This window comes from Oncorhynchus keta, chromosome 17 (genome assembly GCF_023373465.1).
Source record: "Oncorhynchus keta strain PuntledgeMale-10-30-2019 chromosome 17, Oket_V2, whole genome shotgun sequence".
Classification (NCBI taxonomy): Eukaryota; Metazoa; Chordata; class Actinopteri; order Salmoniformes; family Salmonidae; genus Oncorhynchus; species Oncorhynchus keta.
In genome coordinates this window covers 50,930,353-50,952,787 of record NC_068437.1, presented here as the reverse complement: position 1 = coordinate 50,952,787, position 22,435 = coordinate 50,930,353, and the positions used below count along the sequence as shown (strand labels likewise).

Sequence of the window (22,435 nt, the reverse complement as noted above, 5' to 3'; positions counted from 1 at the left end):
AAATGACACCTCAGGCACAAACAGGGCTGGCCGAGGGCCCTACAGAGAGAGAGAGAGAGAGAGAGACATTACCCAGCAGTCTCTGGCTAACACACAAATCACAGTTTAGAAGAATATTTAATTGTTCATTTTCTTGAGAGAAGGTAAAGGTGTCTTTTTCTGCTTTGAACTGAAGCTAAAATAACAAGTTTACGCATTAAACAGATGTGTCAAACTGATTGTCAAAACACTGAATATTGCATCATCAATGAACATGGATCCCAACAAGTGTGAGGCTGTACGTAACCAGTAGCATACAACTCACTGTAGCGTTCCTAATAGCTGTTAGCACGTCTATGGTGGTCAGACCTCCCAGTGGGTCGACGGACTCCAGCGTCCGACCAAAGGTCTCATGGAAAATATAACAGATTCGTGCTCCTCCACACCTGGAAGAGGAGAAAAACAACGTTGTATGGTTCTATCGGCATTTGTCAAAATTGAGTTTACAGCCTTGTTCTTACTATATAGTACTCTAAAAGCCCCAATTGTTAGGTAAAAAATAATAATATATAGTATATATAAAATATATATATATATATATATAAAAATTTGCTGACACCATTAAAACCAATGAGGTTTCGGAACTTTAAAGCCAATTATCTCAGAATCCTCTTTTAGTAGATAGAACGTTGAAGTCCCAAGCTCTCGCTTTGTAACTGAAAGATCAAAGTAGTAGGCTAGCTAATCTACCTCCTACACAGGTGTATGGGCTCCCGAGTGGCGCAGCGCTCTAAGGCACTGCATCTCAGTGCAAGAGGCGTCACTACAGTCCCTGGTTCGAATCTAGGCTCTATCACATCCGGCCGTGATTGGGAGTCGCATAGGGCGCACAATTGGCCGAAGCGTCATCTGGGTTTGGCCGGGGAGGGGCGTCATTTAAAAAAATGATTTGTTCTTAACTGACTTGCCTAGTTAAATAAAAACTGCAAAAGCTCCCAATTGTTTGATTGTGATGCTCAATTTGTACTGGTGCCACCTTCTGGCAATTAGTAGAGGTGCTAGGATGTTTGGAAGAGGTTCATTCCATCCTTCCTAATTTTCTCTTTAAATAAATTAACAAAATACTAAAGAGTAGGAATTCACACCTTTGAGGGTGGGGGGGGGGGAGAATATAAGTTGCTCACAGTTCTGTTGTCTCTATGTACTTAGCGGTGCCCTCGATAGTGTGGCAGTACTCTGCAGCGAACTTGGTGATGAGCTGCAGCAGAGTAGAGCTCTGGTCCTCTACAGGTTCACCGTAGCTACTCAGCAGGGACTGGTACTGGGCCGCCAGCACATTGATACGAGTCTTCAGCTCTGGGAGACAGTCTCTAATGTGATGCATCAACAACCTGGCAACGAGGAGGAGAAGAGCGTGAAGTTAGACATAAGGAAAGGGCTACAGACAGCATTATAGCCGTCCACAACGAAAGGACCTTTGCTAGTTGCTTAGAGTGACATTACAATTCAAAATCAGAAGTTGGTCAAATGTTTTCAAACCTCAAAAGTTCTTCTGTTGAAGACTTGTTTGCTGAATACATTTCTATTTTCATACCTGTTCAACGTTCTGGCTAAGTATTTGGTTCCATTTCTGCTGGCGAGGGAGGGGTACTTCTTCTGTAGGAAGGCATATTCATCACGGATGGCGTTTGCCACGGTCTTCTTATTGTTGATGTCAAGCTGACTCCTTGGAAAAGGAATGAAGGTAATAAACTGTGTGAGGTTTATTTTTATGACATTGTAGTGTTAAAGAACATTGTAAACAAAGCATCAAAAGGAATGCTGGCCCTCTTTCCATTTTGATCTTGAGGGACTGTTGGCTTCTAGAACCCTTTGATGCACGAGGAGGCAATCCTCTCCCTTTAAAATATATAGAGGATTTTCAAGAAGGCTGAAGTCTTGCTCTATTCAACATGTTAGAGACTGAAGTGTATTGTGTAAAGGTAAAGACCTGTTGACCACTCCTATGAGGCCCAGTTTGACAGGGATGACCCGACCCATCAGTACGTCCATGGCATCTGTCCCAGCATCCATTAGGTCCAGTTTGGTCACCACAGCCAACGTCCTCCTGCCTACACATAGCAGAACCCATATTCATAGAATAATCAGAATAGGAGTGATGATCTAGGATCAGGCCCTCCCTGCCTGGAGAAATTCCAGGTAAAAAACAGTTAACCAAGGGGTTTATAGTAGGTAACCAAGGGGTTTATAGTAGGTAACCAAGGGGTTTATAGTAGGTAACCAAGGGTTTTATAGTAGGTAACCAAGGGGTTTATAGTAGGTAACCAAGGGATTTATAGTAGGTAACCAAGGGATTTATAGTAGGTAACCACGGGGTTTATAGTAGGTAACCAAGGGGTTTATAGTGGGTAACCAAGGGCTTTATAGTCGGCGGTGCATCCTACACACAGGTAACCAAGGGGTTTATAATAGGTAACCAAGGGGTTTACAATAGGTAACAAGGGGTTTACAATAGGTAACAAGGGGTTTACAATAGGTAACCAAGGGGTTTATAATAGATAACCAAGGGGTTTATAGTAGGCGGTGTATCCTACACCCAGGTAACCAAGGGGTTTATAGTAGGCGGTGTATCCTACACCCAGGTAACCAAGGGGTTTATAGTAGGCGGTGTATCCTACGCCCAGGTAACCAAGGGGTTTATAGTAGGCGGTGTATCCTACACCCAGGTAACCAAGGGGTTTATAGTAGGCGGTGTATCCTACACCCAGGTAACCAAGGGGTTTATAGTAGGCGGTGTATCCTACACCCAGGTAACCAAGGGGTTTATAGTAGGCGGTGTATCCTACACCCAGGTAACCAAGGGGTTTATAGTAGGCGGTGTATCCTACACCCAGGTAACCAAGGGGTTTATAGTAGGCGGTGTATCCTACACCCAGGTAACCAAGGGGTTTTATAGGTAACCAAGGGGTTTATAGTAGGCGGTGTATCCTACACCCAGGTAACCAAGGGGTTTATAGTAGGTAACCAAGGGGTTTACAGTAGGTAACCCAGGTTAACCAAGGGGTTTATAGTAGGCGGTGTATCCTACACCCCAAAGGTTTATAACAGGTAACCAAGGGGTTTATAGTCGGCGGTGTATCCTACACCCAGGTAACCATGGGGTTTATAGTCGGCGGTGTATCCTACACCCAGGTTACCAAGGGGTTTATAGTAGGCGGTGTATCCTACGCCCAGGTAACCAAGGGGTTTATAGTCGGCGGTGTATCCTACACCCAGGTTACCAAGGGGTTTATAGTAGGCGGTGTATCCTACGCCCAGGTAACCAAGAGGTTTATAGTAGGCAGTGTATCCTACACCCAGGTAACCCAGGGGTTTATAGTAGGTAACCAAGGGGTTTATAGTAGGCGGTGTATCCTACACCCAGGTTACCAAGGGGTTTATAGTAGGTAACCAAGGGGTTTATAGTAGGCAGTGTATCCTACACCCAGGTAACCCAGGGGTTTATAGTAGGTAACCAAGGGGTTTATAGTAGGCGGTGTATCCTACACCCAGGTTACCAAGGGGTTTATAGTAGGTAACCAAGGGGTTTATAGTAGGCGGTGTATCCTACACCCAGGTAACCAAGGGGTTTATAGTAGGCGGTTTATCCTACACCCAGGTAACCAAGGGGTTTATAGTAGGCGTGTATCCTACACCCAGGTTACCAAGGGGTTTATAGTAGGTAACCAAGGGGTTTATAGTAGGCGGTGTATCCTACACCCAGGTTACCAAGGGGTTTATAGTAGGTAACCAAGGGGTTTATAGTAGGCGGTGTATCCTACACCCAGGTTACCAAGGGGTTTATAGTAGGTAACCAAGGGGTTTATAGTAGACGGTGTATCCTACACCCAGGTAACCAAGGGGTTTATAGTAGGCGGTGTATCCTACACCCAGGTTACCAAGGGGTTTATAGTAGGTAACCAAGGGGTTTATAGTAGGCGGTGTATCCTACACCCAGGTAACCAAGGGGTTTATAGTAGGCGGTGTATCCTACGCCCAAGTTACCAAGGGGTTTATAGTAGAGGGTGTATCCTACACCCAGGTAACCAAGGGGTTTATAGTAGAGGGTGTATCCTACACCCAGGTAACCAAGGGGTTTATAGTAGGCGGTGTATCCTACACCCAGGTAACCAAGGGGTTTATAGTAGGCGGTGTATCCTACACCCAGGTTACCAAGGGGTTTATAGTAGGTAACCAAGGGGTTTATAGTAGGCGGTGTATCCTACACCCAGGTTACCAAGGGGTTTATAGTAGGTAACCAAGGGGTTTATAGTAGGCGGTATATCCTACACCCAGGTAACCAAGGGGTTTATAGTAGGCGGTGTATCCTACACCCAGGTAACCAAGGGGTTTATAGTAGGCGGTGTATCCTACACCCAGGTTACCAAGGGGTTTATAGTAGGTAACCAAGGGGTTTATAGTAGGCGGTGTATCCTACACCCAGGTTACCAAGGGGTTTATAGTAGGTAACCAAGGGGTTTATAGTAGACGGTGTATCCTACACCCAGGTAACCAAGGGGTTTATAGTGGGCGGTGTATCCTACACCCAGGTTACCAAGGGGTTTATAGTAGGTAACCAAGGGGTTTATAGTAGGCGGTGTATCCTACACCCAGGTAACCAAGGGGTTTATAGTAGGCGGTGTATCCTACGCCCAGGTAACCAAGGGGTTTATAGTAGAGGGTGTATCCTACACCCAGGTAACCAAGGGGTTTATAGTAGGCGGTGTATCCTACGCCCAGGTAACCAAGGGGTTTATAGTAGAGGGTGTATCCTACACCCAGGTAACCAAGGGGTTTATAGTAGGTAACCAAGGGGTTTATAGTAGGCGGTGTATCCTACACCCAGGTAACCAAGGGGTTTATAGTAGAGGGTGTATCCTACACCCAGGTAACCAAGGGGTTTATAGTAGGCGGTGTATCCTACACCCAGGTAACCAAGGGGTTTATAGTAGAGGGTGTATCCTACACCCAGGTAACCAAGGGGTTTATAGTAGGCGGTGTATGCCATGGCATGTCTGACATAAGGATTAAAGGACTTTGAGAAACCACTGTAGGAGACAGCCAACTGAGATTAACAGAGAGAGAGCAGGAGAGAGAGCGTACGGAACAGAGACAAAGAGCGAGAGACAGACAGACAGCTACACACAAAAGAGAAGAAATTGCTAGCGGGAGAAAGGTGTTTACCGTCGGGGTCGACCTCACGGGCCACTTTGAGGGCCTCTGAGGTGGCCATGTCTGTGTTGGCAGCAGTCACAGCCAAGATGATGGAGTTGGGGTTAGAGATGTGCTTCACGATCAAGTCTTTGATCTGCACCTCAATGTCTTTGGGCTGGTCTCCCACCGGCACCTGGGCAGACATACACACTGTCAACGTACCCTGCCCATTTCATATTTCAAACCACACTTGGGGTTCTGTCTCCTTCAATGTTCAGTGAACCATGCTGGCAACATGAATAACCTCGCCTGAGCTCTGAAGACATGAATTAGCTCCCAGAGGTAATGCCTTAGCTTTAGCTCAGCAGACTAAGTACATTTTGAGCATTTTGATTTGAAATAAAAACATTTATTTGCGTGTACCTTTGTGATACCTGGCAGATCCACCAGTGTGAGGTTGACTACGTGAGGGGAGAAGATCTTCAGGTGTATGGGTTCATCTGTGATTCCCTGGAAGAAGACAAAACACAAATGTCAGTTCAGCAGTTGGTAATGATAACATGTGTTTGACATTGTTTGGGACCATCTTTGCACGAAATTATTTGTTGTTGTTGACATGTGTATTTATTATGGATCCCCATTAGCTGTTGCCAAGGCAGCAGCTTCTCTTCCTGGGGTCCAAACACACCAAAACATCCACATTACATATAAAAACAGTGAACTGTTTATACTGAATGAACTAAAGATAAAACAGTACATCATAAAACATCTCTATACCACCATACAACAATGTGTCCTGATGCATGTGTCTGTACCTTTGTGTGTGTCTCTTCACAGTCCATTGTTCCAGAAAGTGTATTTAAAAAAAATAAGATTGTACTGATGGCATCAGTTACCTGATGTGGAATAGCGTTCCATGTAGTCACGGCTCTATGTAGTACTGTGGAATAGAGTTCCATGTAGTCATGGCTCTATGTAGTACTGTGGAATAGAGTTCCATGTAGTCATGGCTCTATGTAGTACTGTGGAATAGAGTTCCATGTAGTCATGGCTCTATGTAGTACTGTGGAATAGAGTTCCATGTAGTCATGGCTCTATGTAGTACTGTGGAATAGAGTTCCATGTAGTCATGGCTCTATGTAGTACTGTGGAATAGAGTTCCATGTAGTTCCATGTAGTACTGTGGAATAGAGTTCCATGTAGTCATGGCTCTATGTAGTACTGTGGAATAGAGTTCCATGTAGTCATGGCTCTATGTTATACTGTGGAATAGAGTTCCATGTAGTCATGGCTCTATGTAGTACTGTGGAATAGAGTTCCATGTAGTCATGGCTCTATGTAGTACTGTGGAATAGAGTTCCATGTAGTCATGGCTCTGTGTAGTACTGTGGAATAGAGTTCCATGTAGTCACGGCTCTATGTAGTACTGTGGAATAGAGTTCCATGTAGTCACGGCTCTGTGTAGTACTGTGGAATAGAGTTCCATGTAGTCACGGCTCTGTGTAGTACTGTGGAATAGAGTTCCATGTAGTCACGGCTCTATGTAGTACTGTGGAATAGAGTTCCATGTAGTCACGGCTCTGTGTAGTACTGTGGAATAGAGTTCCATGTAGTCACGGCTCTGTGTAGTACTGTGGAATAGAGTTCCATGTAGTCATGGCTCTATGTAGTACTGTGGAATAGAGTTCCATGTAGTCATGGCTCTATGTAGTACTGTGGAATAGAGTTCCATGTAGTCATGGCTCTATGTAGTACTGTGGAATAGAGTTCCATGTAGTCATGGCTCTGTGTAGTACTGTGGAATAGAGTTCCATGTAGTCATGGCTCTGTGTAGTACTGTGGAATAGAGTTCCATGTAGTCATGGCTCCATGTAGTACTGTGGAATAGAGTTCCATGTAGTCATGGCTCTGTGTAGTACTGTGGAATAGAGTTCCATGTAGTCATGGCTCTGTGTAGTACTGTGGAATAGAGTTCCATGTAGTCATGGCTCTGTGTAGTACTGTGGAATAGAGTTCCATGTAGTCATGGCTCTATGTAGTACTGTGGAATAGAGTTCCATGTAGTCATGGCTCTATGTAGTACTGTGGAATAGAGTTCCATGTAGTCATGGCTCTGTGTAGTACTGTGGAATAGAGTTCCATGTAGTCATGGCTCTGTGTAGTACTGTGGAATAGAGTTCCATGTAGTCACGGCTCTATGTAGTACTGTGGAATAGCGTTCCATGTAGTCATGGCTCTATGTAGTACTGTTCACCTCCCATAGTCTGTTCTGGACTTGGGGACTGTGAAGAGACCTCTGGTGGCATGTCTTGTGGGGTATGCCTGGGTGTCATACCTTGTTATTGCCAGAAACTCTTTCCGTCTCAGCTTCGATCTCGAGCCGGATTTCATCAAAGTCTGTGTAGATCTAAAAACAAAACCAATTGAACCTTAAATTGGAACAACACATTATTACATTAGGGTTTATATAGCTGCACATGACATCAATGTAAATATGATTCACTATGATCTGGTCCCAACATCAAAAGGCTACTGCAAAAATCTAAATATAATTTGATATTACAAATATAAGCATGAAGGGGAAAAAAAATCCTGTATCACCCACAGCATCCATTTACAGCACGTCACAAGGCCTTCTCTGTTCCTGACCACGAAGGAGACATCTAGAGCAGCAGAGCAGTACGCTGCACACGTCTCTACTTTATTTATATACACCTATTCAGCCCTATTCCCTTCCCCCTGAGGTATATACAGCCCTATTCCCTTCCCCCTGAGGTATATACAGCCCTATTCCCTTCCCCCTGAGGTATATACAGCCCTATTCCCTTCCCCCTGAGGTATATACAGCCCTATTCCCTTCCCCCTGAGGTATATACAGCCCTATTCCCCCTGGTGTATATACAGCCCTATTCCCTGGTGTATTCTATTCCCCCTGAGGTATATACAGCCCTATTCCCTCTGGTGTATATACAGCCCTATTCCCTTACAGCCCCCCTGGTGTATATACAGCCCTATTCCCTGGTGTATTACAGCCCCCCTGGTGTATATACAGCCCCCTCTGGTGTATTCCCTTCCCCTGGTGTATATACAGCCCTATTCCCTCTGGTGTATATACAGCCCTATTCCCCTCTGGTGTATATACAGCCCCCTATTCCCTCTGGTGTATATACAGCCCTATTCCCTCTGGTGTATATACAGCCCTATTCCCTCTGGTGTATATACAGCCCTATTCCCTCTGGTGTATATACAGCCCTATTCCCTCTGGTGTATATACAGCCCTATTCCCCTGGTGTATATACAGCCCTATTCCCTCTGGTGTATATACAGCCCTATTCCCTCTGGTGTATATACAGCCCTATTCCCTCTGGTGTATATACAGCCCTATTCCCAGCCCTATTCCCTCTGGTGTATATACAGCCCTATTCCCTCTGGTGTATATACAGCCCCTCTGGTGTATATACAGCCCTATTCCCTCTGGTGTATATACAGCCCTATTCCTCTGGTGTATATACAGCCCTATTCCCTCTGGTGTATATACAGCCCTATTCCCTCTGGTGTATATACAGCCCTATTCCCTCTGGTGTATATACAGCCCTATTCCCTCTGGTGTATATACAGCCCTATTCCCTCTGGTGTATATACAGCCCTATTCCCTCTGGTGTATATACAGCCCTATTCCCTCTGGTGTATATACAGCCCTATTCCCTCTGGTGTATATACAGCCCTATTCCCTCTGGTGTATATACAGCCCTATTCCCTCTGGTGTATATACAGCCCTATTCCCTCTGGTGTATATACAGCCCTATTCCCTCTGGTGTATATACAGCCCTATTCCCTCTGGTGTATATACAGCCCTATTCCCTCTGGTGTATATACAGCCCTATTCCCTCTGGTGTATATACAGCCCTATTCCCTCTGGTGTATTCAGCCCTATTCCCTCTGGTGTATATACAGCCCTATTCCCTCTGGTGTATATACAGCCCTATTCCCTCTGGTGTATATACAGCCCTATTCCCTCTGGTGTATATACAGCCCTATTCCCTCTGGTGTATATACAGCCCTATTCCCTCTGGTGTATATACAGCCCTACAGCCCTATTCCCTCTGGTGTATATACAGCCCTATTCCCTCTGGTGTATATACAGCCCTATTCCCTCTGGTGTATATACAGCCCTATTCCCTCTGGTGTATATACAGCCCTATTCCCTCTGGTGTATATACAGCCCTATTCCCTCTGGTGTATATACAGCCCTATTCCCTCTGGTGTATATACAGCCCTATTCCCTCTGGTGTATATACAGCCCTATTCCCTCTGGTGTATATACAGCCCTATTCCCTCTACTGTAAGACCATTATGGGTCTCTGTCCTCAAGACATACTGTACATCCTGTGTCTTTCTAACCTGTGACAGAGAGAGAGAGTGAGAGAGACACAGAGAGGGGGGATGTGAGAGAGAAAGAGAGAGAGCGAAAGGGGGTGTGACAGAGAGAGGGCGGGGTGTGACAGAGAGAGGGCGGGGTGTGACAGAGAGAGGGGTGTGTGCGACAGAGAGAGAGGGGTGTGTGCGACAGAGAGAGAGGGGTGTGTGCGACAGAGAGAGAGGGGTGTGCGACAGAGAGAGAGGGGGTGTGCGACAGAGAGAGAGGGGGTGTGCGACAGAGAGAGAGGGGTGTGCGACAGAGAGAGAGGGGGTGTGCGACAGAGAGAGAGGGGGTGTGCGACAGAGAGAGAGGGGGTGTGCGACAGAGAGAGAGGGGGTGACAGAGAGAGGGGGGGGTGACAGAGAGAGGGGGTGAAAGAGCGAGAGAGAGGGGAAGTGTGACAGAGCGAGAGAGAGGGGGAGTGTGACAGAGCATGAGGGGGGGGTGTGACAGAGCATGAGGGGGTGTGACAGAGGAGTTTCCTACACCCGAGTGGTTTATAGTAGAGGGTGCATCCTAAACCCAGGTAACCAAGGGGTTTATAGTAGGCAGTGTATCCTACACCCAGGTAACCAAGGGGTTTATAGTAGAGGGTGTATCCTACACCCAGGTAACCAAGGGGTTTATAGTAGGCGGTGTATCCTACACCCAGGTAACCAAGGGTTTTTAAGTAGGCGGTGTATCCTACACCCAGGTAACCAAGGGGTTTATAGTAGGCGGTGTATCCTACACCCAGGTAACCAAGGGGTTTGTAGTCGGCGGTGTATCCTACACCCAGGTAACCAAGGGGTTTATAGTAGGCGGTGTATCCTACACCCAGGTAACCAAGGGGTTTATAGTAGGCGGTGTATCCTACACCCAGGTAACCAAGGGGTTTGTACACCCAGGTAACCAAGGGGTTTATAGTAGGCGGTGTATCCTACACCCAGGTAACCAAGGGGTTTATAGTAGAGGGTGTATCCTACACCCAGGTAACCAAGGGGTTTATAGTAGGCGGTGTATCCTACACCCAGGTAACCAAGGGGTTTATAGTAGGCGGTGTATCCTACACCCAGGTAACCAAGGGGTTTATAGTCGGCGGTGTATCCTACACCCAGGTAACCAAGGGGTTTATAGTAGGCGGTGTATCCTACACCCAGGTAACCAAGGGGTTTATAGTAGAGGGTGTATCCTACACCCAGGTAACCAAGGGGTTTATAGTAGAGGGTGTATCCTACACCCAGGTAACCAAGGGGTTTATAGTAGAGGGTGTATCCTACACCCAGGTAACCAAGGGGTTTATAGTAGGCAGTGTTTCCTACACCCAGGTAACAAAGGGATTTATAGTAGAGGGTGTATCCTACACCCAGGTAACCAAGTGGTTTATCGTAGAGGGTGTATCCTACACCCAGGTAACCAAGGGGTTTATCGTAGAGTGTGTTTCCTACACCCAGGTAACCAAGGGGTTTATCGTAGAGGTCGACCGATTAATCAGGGCCAATTTGAAGTTTCCATAACAACCAGTAATCTGCATTTTTGGACACCGATGATGGCCAATTACATTGCACTCCACGCGGAGACTGCGTGGACCTGTTATGCGAGTGCAGCAAGGAGCCATGGTAAGGTGCTAGCTGGCATTAAACTTATCTTATAAAAAAAAAATCAATCAATCTTAACATAATTACTAGTTAACTACACATGGTTGATGATATTACTAGTTTATCTAGCTTGTCCTGTGTTGCATATAATCGATGTGGTGCTTGTTAATTTATCATTGAATCACAGCCTACTTCGCCAAACGGGTGATTTAACAAGCACATTCGCAAAAACAGCAGGTAAAGATGAGGGAGTGTTTTGCTTGGTCAGCAACCTGCTTGCTTCGAACCAACAGAGACTAGCTCGGAGGCATTGTTAGTACTGAGACATAGCCTACCTTGTTTTTGGTGTGTAGAAATTTGCCCCATTCCTCTCCGTCGACACCTGTGGGAATGACAACAAGGCAGTCTCAGTCCCATTTCCCAGTCTGTCTGGCAGGTGTCATTTGGAGTGCGTCTAGCAGCCTACTCTTAGGGACAGTTTCCCAGACACAGATTAAGTTTAGGACTAATTTACATCCCCGGGGACACTACATTGTACCCGATTTTTCAAGGTCTAGGCTTCATCTGCGTCTTGGAAAGCAGCCCATTGTGTTGTAAATAAACTGTCATGTTGACTGGTGTCTCAAGGCAGGATGTAGACCTATTTATTTGATTGTTCAGCTGGAATGGGAATATATTGTGCAGACCAATAACCCAGAGGTATACGGACAGAGATCTGAACAAACACAGTGAGAAATAGGGTTGACGACAAAAGCAAAGAAAATATGCCTGCTGTGAGAAAAGCCAGAGAAGCATGGTTGGTGCATTATGGGAAGCACAGGAATAGGCATTACTACTACCTAGCTACCAAACACCTTTCATATAACAACAATGTTCATATAACAACAATTTAAACTAATATATATATATATAATAGAGGTTTTATTTGGAATAATTCAACTGAAATAATGACCTACCAAACTATAAAATAAAATAAAGATGGTGGCTCAGCTGTTAGTTAACTATAAGCAGCTATGAGTTTTGACATTAAGAGGCATTTGTTTTTCAGCATGTTTAAAATTTGCGTGAATTGAAAACAGAACATTTTATTTGCACTTAAGGGCCCTAGTTACCCTACTGTGACCATGCACTCCAAAATAGGTTATCTTATGATGTCCTTTCCTTATACAGAAATTAAAATGTTTTGTCTGAATCAGAGTTTTACCTTCCTGGGCTTGATTGCTGAATCAAGCTAAGCCACAGGGTTTGTCAGCTCAAAACCAACAGAAAGGGGTCGGCCTAACGGAAAGGGGTCGGCCTAACGGAAAGGGGTCGGCCTAACGGAAAGGGGTAGGCCTAACGGAAAGGGGTAGGCCTAACGGAAAGGGGTAGGCCTAACAGAAAGGGGTAGGCCTAACAGAAAGGGGTAGGCCTAACAGAAAGGGGTAGGCCTAACAGAAAGGGGTAGGCCTAACAGAAAGGGGTAGGCCTAACAGAAGGGGTAGGCCTAACAGAAAGGGGTAGGCCTAACAGAAACAGGCCTAAAGGGGTAGGCCTAACGGAAAGGGGTAGGCCTAACAGAAAGGGGTAGGCCTAACAGAAAGGGGTAGGCCTAACAGAAAGGGGTAGGCCTAACAGAAAGGGGTAGGCCTAACAGAAAGGGGTAGGCCTAACAGAAAGGGGTAGGCCTAACAGAAAGGGGTAGGCCTAACAGAAAGGGGTAGGCCTAACAGAAAGGGGTAGGCCTAACAGAAAGGGGTAGGCCTAACAGAAAGGGGTAGGCCTAACAGAAAGGGGTAGGCCTAACAGAAAGGGGTAGGCCTAACAGAAAGGGGTAGGCCTAACAGAAAGGGGTAGGCCTAACAGAAAGGGGTAGGCCTAACAGAAAGGGGTAGGCCTAGACTAGAGTAAGAAGCTGCTGACTGAACACCGACAACAGGCAATAAGGGAACAAGGAAAAGGAGACCTTTGTAAAGGCGCATGTTTCTCCAAGCATTGGGGTCTGTGGTTCAGAAGAGATCAGACAACAGGAGAGAGGGGTTAGTAGTTATAGATGCAGCTCCTGCATCATGGCCATCTGCAGCAGTGCAGGGGTTTACATCATCCTTCATGTGACTATTCCCTGCAGCAGGGCAGACTCACGCACTCTGCCTATAGGGCAGAATGTCTCATAAACCACACAAGGTTTACTACATTTGTCATTCTATTGGGGAAAGCCTAATAGTGGCATATCTCATAAGCTGGTTTTGCATTCAAATGTCTTGGATGTCATTGTTGATGGAGTATCATGACATTGACATTGCACGCTGTTGTGACTTGGTGGCTGTTGAAGCATAAGTGCCTAATTTACAGATAGAACTCGCTAGCTTGTCCATTGCTGTGAATACAGACTTCTATATCCGCTGAGGTGACATGGCACTTCTCACAGTCCAACTGCACTGTGACATGACTTGCTGGTGCAGTCATTCATACGAGCATATCCTGGGCTACGAAACGCTACCACACTTCTAAAAAAAAGTCTGGCCAATCAGAGTCAGAAACACACAGGCACACAGAATGTCACAAACACAGACACACAAACAACTAAATTGGTTTAAATAGTAATCTGATGACTGTAGACATGAGAGACTAGATTGGTTTAAATAGTAATCTGAGGACTGTAGACATGAGGGACAGGAAGGATGAAAACCACAACACCATCCCCAGTTAACTGCCAAGAGACACAGAGCAGCCACCAGCAGAATGTCACTTTGTCAAAGTTCACAGATTTTTCAGAAACCCTGGTTGGAGGATTTCCTTCCTGAATCAGAAGATAATAGACCAAGCAGAGAGGGAATACTCCAACCACGGTTTCTAAAAAACCTGGGAACGTTGATGAGAAGCCTCCCAGAATAATACAACCCTAGAGCAGTGATGGTGTCGTGTTTCACAGTACCATTCTCCTCGCTGGTCTTCCTGCGGTCCTCTGGGTCCACATGGACCAGCTGGAGGATGAGGGGCCGACGGGTGACAACGCCAGTACCACGGGGCAGAAGGTCTCTCCCCACCAGAGCCTCTAGCACTGAACTCTTCCCACTGCTCTGGAGACACAAACACAATCAGTAACAACACAAAAAGTAACACGTGAGATAGTAAACAACACAAGTCAGCATCACTTACAAAACAACTGATGCAATGACAGAGTTAAATCTTTCCACAACAACATTGATTTTAACCTGCCTGATCTCACCTCAGCTGCGCCTGGCTGAAGTTGACCGATTTTAGTTTGCACTCAGTCATGTGGAAAATAGAAAAATCCCTGAAATCACTGTCAGTTCTAACAAACCCCTCTGAGTGAATATGTCCTTTGAAAAGCAGTAACAAGACAACGCAGAAACACTCTGGAGGCCAGATAATTGGGGAAACATCCTATGGCTGCCTTCTTGTCGCCATGGCACCGTCAGTTCAGAGGTTGCCAAAGGGCTGAGACAGTGACATCCTCTTAGCAAATCAGTGTAATTATGTGTACCTGGGAGGGGATGGCTGCTACTGTAAACATGTTATGTAACACCTACAACAGCTGTGTGGAGGGAAGGGTACAGGTGCAGCCTATTTTGGTACAGGTATAGCCTATTTGAAGTACAACATCTCTGTTCATCTAAGCAGATGCAAGGTCATTCTAGAAATCAAACAAAGAGGATGCCTTGGAAGACTTCAATTATGTTCACATTGATTGAAAATAGTCTCCCAAGGCAAGAAGAATGGATACAAGTGGGTGTAAACAAACCATAAACACTGTAGCGTGTCAGTTTAATGAAGTGACTGCGTATCAAAATCAGCTGTATTAGTTAGTTGTTTGCTTTGGTCACGGCTTGTGACACCTGCTGCTGAACATAGCAGTATGTTACAGGGGTGTTGGCCATGTTTCACTGCCTGTCAAATTCGCTCTAGTTATCGGCTCACAATAGTGCTAACTAGCTAGCTAACAAGTTAATTAACGCGATAGTTAGCTACAGCTAAGTAACTATCATCAGATAACCTTTCCTGGAAAACACAGCACACGAAGCTACATTTCTATATTCCATGAGTGGATCTATGTGATAGTCAACAGTAACAATAGCTAACGTCGTAAGAGTGAATGAAACTCTGTGGTAAGAGCATGCTAACGCCAGATGGCTTACAGTCCGCTAGCTGGCTGACTCTTACCTGCGTTCCAACAACAGCAATCTGCGGCAGTTGGATAATGTCCGCGCCAACCGTATTAAACACATCTTGTAATTTGTTTATGACCGGGATAAGGGCCTCCATAGCTCTGGGAAAGAAAGGCTGTACCTGTCAAATAAAATCGACTAACTACAAAGCAACCCTGCTAACCACAGGCACAAAGTCATCCAATGTCCCTCACACGGTCACAATGTATACTGCCCCGAAAACTGCGCAAAAAAATAAATAAAATCAGCGTTGCATTATGGGACTGAGTTTTTACATAGATAAACGATCAAACAGTAAATTTAAATAAAATAAACACAAAAATAAACTACATTTACAAGCGTTGACGTCATGATGCACCAATGTTACTGGAGCTTGGTTTCCATCCAATTGGCGACAGATTTTCAGTGGCGCACAGATAGAACAATGAGACTGAGATTTAACCGGATGAATAAATGTGAAGCATCCGGTTGGCGTTTCCACACACAACCAAATATGGTGGTGAGAGGAAGAGCAGCGGCCGGCGGTAGGAGAATATAGATTTTGGCCGACAATTTCCACAATGGAACGTTTGATCTCAAATAAGTTTTCGGTTTCTAAAACTATATGTTACGAACAGAGTGGACTGATTTTTGTATACTTTGTTCTTTGCCAAAGTTTACAAAAATTGCGTTTAGAAGGAGTGCAAGGGAGAATTAAGTTAATGCACACGCGCACCTCAGAGTAGGCGTTGCCTAACGGAAATGCATGCCCACTATGATTCATTTAAAATGCTGTGATCTATCTTGGGTTAGTTAAACATCTTTGAGTGGTGTTTCCTCCAAACGGACCTGTTCCGCATAAAAACCTATGCGTGGTGACGTAGTGCACACATGTATTTTTTTCTGTTTACGTTTATATGTTCCGAATAAAAATGTAACGTTCAATGTTTCCATCGAATTTTAAACTCTACCGATTAGTTGTCACGAAAACGGTTGCGTTAAATAGCTCTAGTCTTGGCACGTGAGCTCGAGCAACCTGCTCGCAGATACAGTGCGAGGAAGGCTTCTCTACAATAAAATGATGGATGAGAGCGAGAATATTATTTTTTGTCAAACGTCAGTCAAGCGTCGATTAACATGTAAAGCAGCATCAAGCTCATCACCGCCCTTATTTCATCTGTAGCCTAATAAACTGCATGGTTTCCCTAGTAGGTCCACACACCATATCATCGCACTACCCCCCCAAAAAAGTTGTTGCAGAGAAAATTATACTCGAGTGTGCAAACCTGACAACGATTGGTACAATTTCAAGGAATGAAAATACACATCGTTTGTTCTCATCTTTAATTTCCTGAAGCCTTTTTTCCACCCTCCATTTTCAAAGGACTATACCCTATTTTCAGTCAAGGTAACACACATTTTATCCATAGGATTACAATAACTAAAGTGCTATATGGGTCATACATCAACATATCACAATGACAAAGCCAGCTAGTAACAGTGGCGAAACATGAATTACAAGAGGAGCTGGCTTTAAAATATTGCACATGACATAAACTTGGGCACATATTCATTAAGCGTCTCGGAATAGGTTCGCTGCCAATCCAGGATCAGTTCTGTTATTCACGTTGATCTAAAAAAGGCAAAACTGATCCTAGATAAGCACACCTACTCAGAGAACATTTCTGAATACAGGCCCAGAAGAACAGAGATTTCTAGTCTATAGACTAGTGAAACATGAGGTAACGGGGTGGTTATGAGGTGTTGGATGAACAACACTGGATTTTATTTACACCAATGTTAGCTTATAAATTAAAGTAGTCCATGCAGACAGCAGAAGAGATGTTAAAGTTCCTCTGGAGTGAAAATCATAATGTAGCTAGCTACATCAACAGTAGAAAGTAGTTTACATGTTACGATCTTTGCCAATACAAGTTCTTGTTGATCTGAATATTTCTTTCCTAATTTCAACTTAAAGTGGCGAGCATCCTTTAACAACAGCATCAAAATGCTGCCATACAGTTTCAGTACATGTTCCGAGGGAAGATTTTTTGCAGACGTTGTTCTCCATTTATCAAACAAAAGCAAACCTGTCACAGTTCATTATCCACACTGTTTTGTTCCAACCAAAAGGCTGCTGGATTCACACAATGGAGCTGTAGGCTATACAAAATACTACATGCACACAGAAAATGTCTAGGTTCAGCAGTGGTAGTAGTTACTGAAACTATTTGGCTGACGAATTACAATAACAAAGCTCAAGTGAAAACATTCTCCCATGAAAAAACCCACAAATCTCTCTCGAACAATTGAAGTTGCTTAAGGCAACAATACTGATACTAGGTTTGCAAGGGACTATATAATGAATAGCTGAAAAGCTTCTCCTCAAAAATCCTATGTAAATATTAAGTGGGGGGGGGGTGTTCAGAAATATACAGTATATAGAATGATATATATAATTCTAAGTAGCTAATGAAAATCTGGAACCAGATTAGACTTAACAGAACCCAATATTTCTCTACAACATTTACATTCCTAACCATACTGTGAGAAATATGCTTCAAAAGCTTTTCAGTGCTTTAATTAAATTGTTACAAATTACAAACAGAGTGTGCTAAAAAGTGTTTTCATTAGCTACTGTGACTCAACAAAATAGCAATGACCAGCACTCAGGTCACAGCAGCAACAAAAACAGCTTGCTCCCGCCACAGGGGCCTACCCATGTGCAAGCTGTGCCAGGGTCATGTTCATTAGAGCACAACGTAGAGAGACATTTCAAAATGTTATGCAATGGAAAACAAGCCTTGCCTATTGGACAAGTTCAGATAGTACCTCCCCATTTCAGGCTGCTTTCTTCCATTTCGTGCCTGATGAACACGACCCAGAGGATGTGGATACCGACAAGACCTCTGTCCTCAGGAGCCAGTGCAGTCAGTGTACGTGGTGACCATGTTCCCCCTGCGCTGTGTCACTGTTCTACAGTGTTGCTTTGTTGTAGTACCCTGAAATGTGCTCTCCGTCCGCTTAGTAGTGTCCGTGTCAAAAGTAAACATCTTCTCCATGTCGTCAAACATGTCGTCAAAGCCGCCGCCACCACCACCTGCTGCTGCTCCAAAGGCACCCTGGAAGTGTCTCTTGCGTCTGCTGTGGTGGGCCTCCTGGTGGGCCCGGAAGTGATCCTCGAAGTGCCTTTGGTGATGGGCGTTCCGGTTCTGGCTGTAAATATCAAAGTCCTTGAACATGTCGTTGAAGTTGAAGGGCTGGTGGACGTTTGGACCGTTTCGGTCTTTGGTTATGTCATTATAGAATGTGCCGTAACCAAACTGGTCATACTCTTGTCTCCTCTTCTCATCTGATAATGTTTCATATGCTATAGATGACAGAAGTGCAAGAACAGTTTTCAGATCATAGCAATGATTCTATTTGCAGTACAGTGTAAAATAAAAACACTAGTTTTGCACAACAATAATGTAATTTGGCTACAGCACAATAATAAAGAAATAACACACTGGAAGGAATGTGAGAAGATGTACATTTTTACATAAATAAAAGACAAGAAAGAGTAAAGAATAATAGGAATATTTAAGATGACCAAAGTTGATATTTAGTTGAGTGATCAACACAATGTTTAGTATATTTGGAGTTTCTTTAGTACACATAATTTCCAGTGTTACACTCAAGGTCCATGTTGATGGTCACTAGACTAAAAGCTGAATGTTGTTATGGATTATTCTCATGTCTGCTGATAGTGATTGACTCCAGACTGGAGGTAAAAGAACCGAGGACACTGATTATTCACGGCTGTATCGATGCCATTCTGTGAACACCCGTGTGATTCTGTAGCAGCTGACCAAGTCACTGCCTGTTTGTTTTGACTTCCTACAAGCCTCTCGGGCTGGTGTTTACAGAATATGTTGTGCTCTCTGATTAGGATACAAGGGCCTACGCTGAGAAGGCCAGTTAGACATTTTCTCTGCTTCTGCTCGAGAGGAGACTCAACCGGAATTACTCAAGAATTACTTCTCTTTTGTTAACCTGGAGTTTCCTATTACACTTACCCTCAGCAATTCCTCTGAACTTTGTCTCAGCATCTGGGCTCTTGTTCTTGTCTGGATGATACTTCATTGCCAGCTTGTGAAAAGCCTTCTTTATCTGACGCTCGTTGGCATCTTTCCGCACACCCAGTATGTCATAGTAGTCCTTCTTGGCAAGTATCAACTCTGTTATCATCAGGATACACACTGCAAATGTTAACGCTGACTGTGCAGTTGCCATGATGCTGGTGGCTTCTGTAAAGTAGATCTGGGGAGAGTAGAGGAACAGTTGAGATCCCAGAGCTTGGCCTATACATCTATGGTTGAGATAAGCTACACTACAGCATACATACATGTTCAAAACTTCAACGCATTCAAACCAGTGGTGATTTATGCAAAAGAGTGAGCAGAAAAGGCCTTAACGTCTACTGGTATTAATATCATCTCCAACACAAAGATCACCCTGTTCCCACATAATCTTGTATAGCAACTTTAGTTAAACAGTGCCTTGAGTTGAGAGCAGTGATACAGCTATTAAAATGTAAACTGATCATCTGCATAGCTCACACTGTGAGTCACGGTCATCTTGACTAACGTTAAGCAATATTGATGGAGCCAGCCAGACAAATTGAGCCTGATTGAGTGAAGTATGAATTCCCTAAGAAAAAAAGTCAGTTTACCTGAACGTACACGATGTTACCAATATTAATCCCAATGACGCTGGCACAACAAACGACATTGCTGATGTTGTTAAATTAAAATAGCTTGTTATTCAGCTAGTTTATATATATTGGTGGTTAGAAAATGTTAGCTAGATACCTAGTTAAGCATTTATCGCTAGCAAGCCTGATTGCCCAGTAAATCTAAACAACCAATAATTCAATGACACTAATAATGAAGTTATGCGAGGACACATAGCTGCGACAATACAGCTTTGCTTACCTTTTTGCTGAACTGCGAAGGATAACATCAGGTGGCTAGCGGTTATCGCGTCGCTCTATTTTGACGCTCCGTTTCACTGAACGAAAACAACACGAATCGCAATGTGATTGGGCAGCACCCGACCCAATGATTTCTGACTCCGCCCCTACTTCTTCACTTTCCGCGGGAAAAGAAACATGTAGAAGCGTTTTTTTTAATGGAATAAATTGCTAATTTACCAACGTGAGGCCAAGATCGAATTTTAGTTTCGTAACGCTTAGGTTGTTATGAATGTACTGGTGTAAATGGACGCTGTAAATGGCATCCCTATTTTCCTCTGTTGAAGACGATATGCCCACAGATATAAAACACTGATTAATTGAACCTTTATTTTATCAGGGAGCCATAATGAGACCAAGGTCTCTTTTACAGATGAGCCCCGAGCTACATAAATTACAGAAAATACACTCATCAATATAAATACCAAATGCAAGTAGAAAGAGAAACATGGTCATAAAAAACAACCACCTTCATCAGTAATAAGGTCCTCAATCAGCCTTCTGAATTGCCCTAGAGGCATCAAGTGGCTCCTGAGTGACACAGCGGTCTGTCTGCTTGAGGTGTCACTACAGACACCCTGGTACGAATCCAGGCTGTATCACAACCAGCCGTGGTTGGGAGTCCATAGGGCGGCGCACAATTGGCCCAGCGTCGTCTGGGTTTGGCCGGTGTAGGTCGTCATTGTAAATAAGAATTTGTTCTTAAGTACTACTTAAGTAGTTTTTTGGGGTATCTGTACTTTACTATTTATATTTTTGACAACTTTTACTTTTACTTCACTACATTCGTAAAGAAAATATTGTACTTGTTACCCTGACAACCAACAGTACTCCTTACATTTTGAATGTGTTAAATTCAAGCACTTATCAAGAGAACACCTGGTCATCCCTACTGCCTCTGGCCTGGTGGACTCACTAAACACAAATGCATCTTTTGTAAATGATGTCTGAGTGTTGGAGTATGCCTCTGGCTATCCATACATTTTAAAAACAAGAAAATGATGCCGTCTGCCTTGCTTAAGATAAGGAATTTTACATGATTTATACTTTTACTTTTGCTTTTGATACTTAAGTATATTTTAACAATTACATTTCTTGCTATTTATGTAAAACCAAATACTTTAACACTTTTACTCAAGCAGTATTTTACTGGCTGACTTTCACCTTTACTTGTAACTTTCTATGAAGGTATCTATACTTTTACCAAGTATGACAATTGGATTCTTTTTCCCCCACTGGAGCTAAGAGGCACAGAGTAATCTGCAGCTATTTGTTGAGTGAGCTGAGACTTTGCCAAGGTCCCTGGCCAACCATGTGAGAGCAGAGCAGACTGACAAAGAACTCCCTCAAGTCACAGGATTCAGTGGCTGGGGGGAACTGGGAGAGCAGTGTTGGCAGAGCTCAGTCCACACTGATGAAGCACCCTCCAAAGGAGTGGAGTTGCTGCAGGGGATCAGAGTGGCTGCCAATGCACCATTCTGTGTGTGCACAGGAGGCCTTGGTGTGGCTCCTATAGCAGGGTTGGTGCTGCCAGTTTGTTTGCCAATTCTCAGTTTGTAATTCCAGACACGATGAGTGATTTGTCCTCTTCTTCTTCTTTTTTGGTGTCATGGCGTTCGCACAGTTTGTTTGTGTATGCTGCCATCTACTGTGCAGGAATGTGCTGTCGATCACTTTACATTTTTTGATACAAAAATAAAAAGAAAGGGGCAAAGGATAAAATTGAACCACCAACTAGCCTTCCACCGATATACCACTAATACACCTATATGCCACTAATACACCTATATACCACTAATACACCTATATACCACTAATACACCTATATACCACTATCCCATTCCGCAACTTTGACCCTACACCGGTCCAATGGCCTGGGAGGACGGGACTCTTTCCTTCAACACACCCTGTAACTCTTCTGCTTCAGGCACCATTCTTCCTCAATACACATATTCCCTCTGCATCAGCTCTTCTCCTTCTTTCTCGCTGTCTATAACAATATATATCTGTTCACCACGCTCTTGTCGCGCCTTCATCCCCTGTATTGTCTTCAATTCCCAACTTCTGTTCCTTAGCCAAATTTACTAGTATGGCGATCTATGGC

At 44.2% G+C, this 22,435-nt stretch overlaps 2 protein-coding genes across 3 annotated transcripts in view; both read right to left on the bottom strand.

Annotated features, from left to right (window-relative positions):
- LOC118371664 (dynamin-1-like protein) overlaps positions 1-15,760 on the bottom strand; it is a 31,089-nt gene extending 15,329 nt beyond the window's left edge. The window contains exons 1-11 of the mRNA XM_052466348.1: positions 15,334-15,760; positions 14,084-14,228; positions 11,505-11,551; positions 7,508-7,579; positions 5,596-5,682; positions 5,203-5,365; positions 1,970-2,090; positions 1,574-1,705; positions 1,164-1,370; positions 305-425; positions 1-39 (exon numbers count right to left, since the gene is read on the bottom strand). The exon at positions 1-39 is cut by the window's left edge and continues 117 nt beyond it. Of these exons, the coding sequence (XP_052322308.1) occupies positions 1-39; positions 305-425; positions 1,164-1,370; positions 1,574-1,705; positions 1,970-2,090; positions 5,203-5,365; positions 5,596-5,682; positions 7,508-7,579; positions 11,505-11,551; positions 14,084-14,228; positions 15,334-15,435 (1,236 nt within the window). The 5' untranslated portion in view covers positions 15,436-15,760. The remainder of the gene's footprint in view (positions 40-304; positions 426-1,163; positions 1,371-1,573; positions 1,706-1,969; positions 2,091-5,202; positions 5,366-5,595; positions 5,683-7,507; positions 7,580-11,504; positions 11,552-14,083; positions 14,229-15,333) is intronic.
- An 886-nt stretch (positions 15,761-16,646) lies between these two features.
- Positions 16,647-20,395, bottom strand: LOC118371663 (dnaJ homolog subfamily B member 9-like). 2 transcript variants are annotated; one of them, XM_035757211.2, is made up of 3 exons: positions 20,294-20,395; positions 19,376-19,619; positions 16,647-18,687 (listed from the first exon to the last, which is right to left on the bottom strand). In XM_035757211.2, exons 2-3 carry the CDS (start codon positions 19,590-19,592, stop codon positions 18,233-18,235), a joined length of 672 nt encoding a protein of 223 aa, XP_035613104.1. In that variant the 5' UTR covers positions 19,593-19,619; positions 20,294-20,395; the 3' UTR covers positions 16,647-18,232. The 2 variants fall into 2 exon arrangements, with proteins under 2 accessions (XP_035613104.1, XP_035613105.1); XM_035757212.2 differs by lacking the exon at positions 20,294-20,395 and adding an exon at positions 20,032-20,262.
- Positions 20,396-22,435: the final 2,040 nt, after the last annotated feature.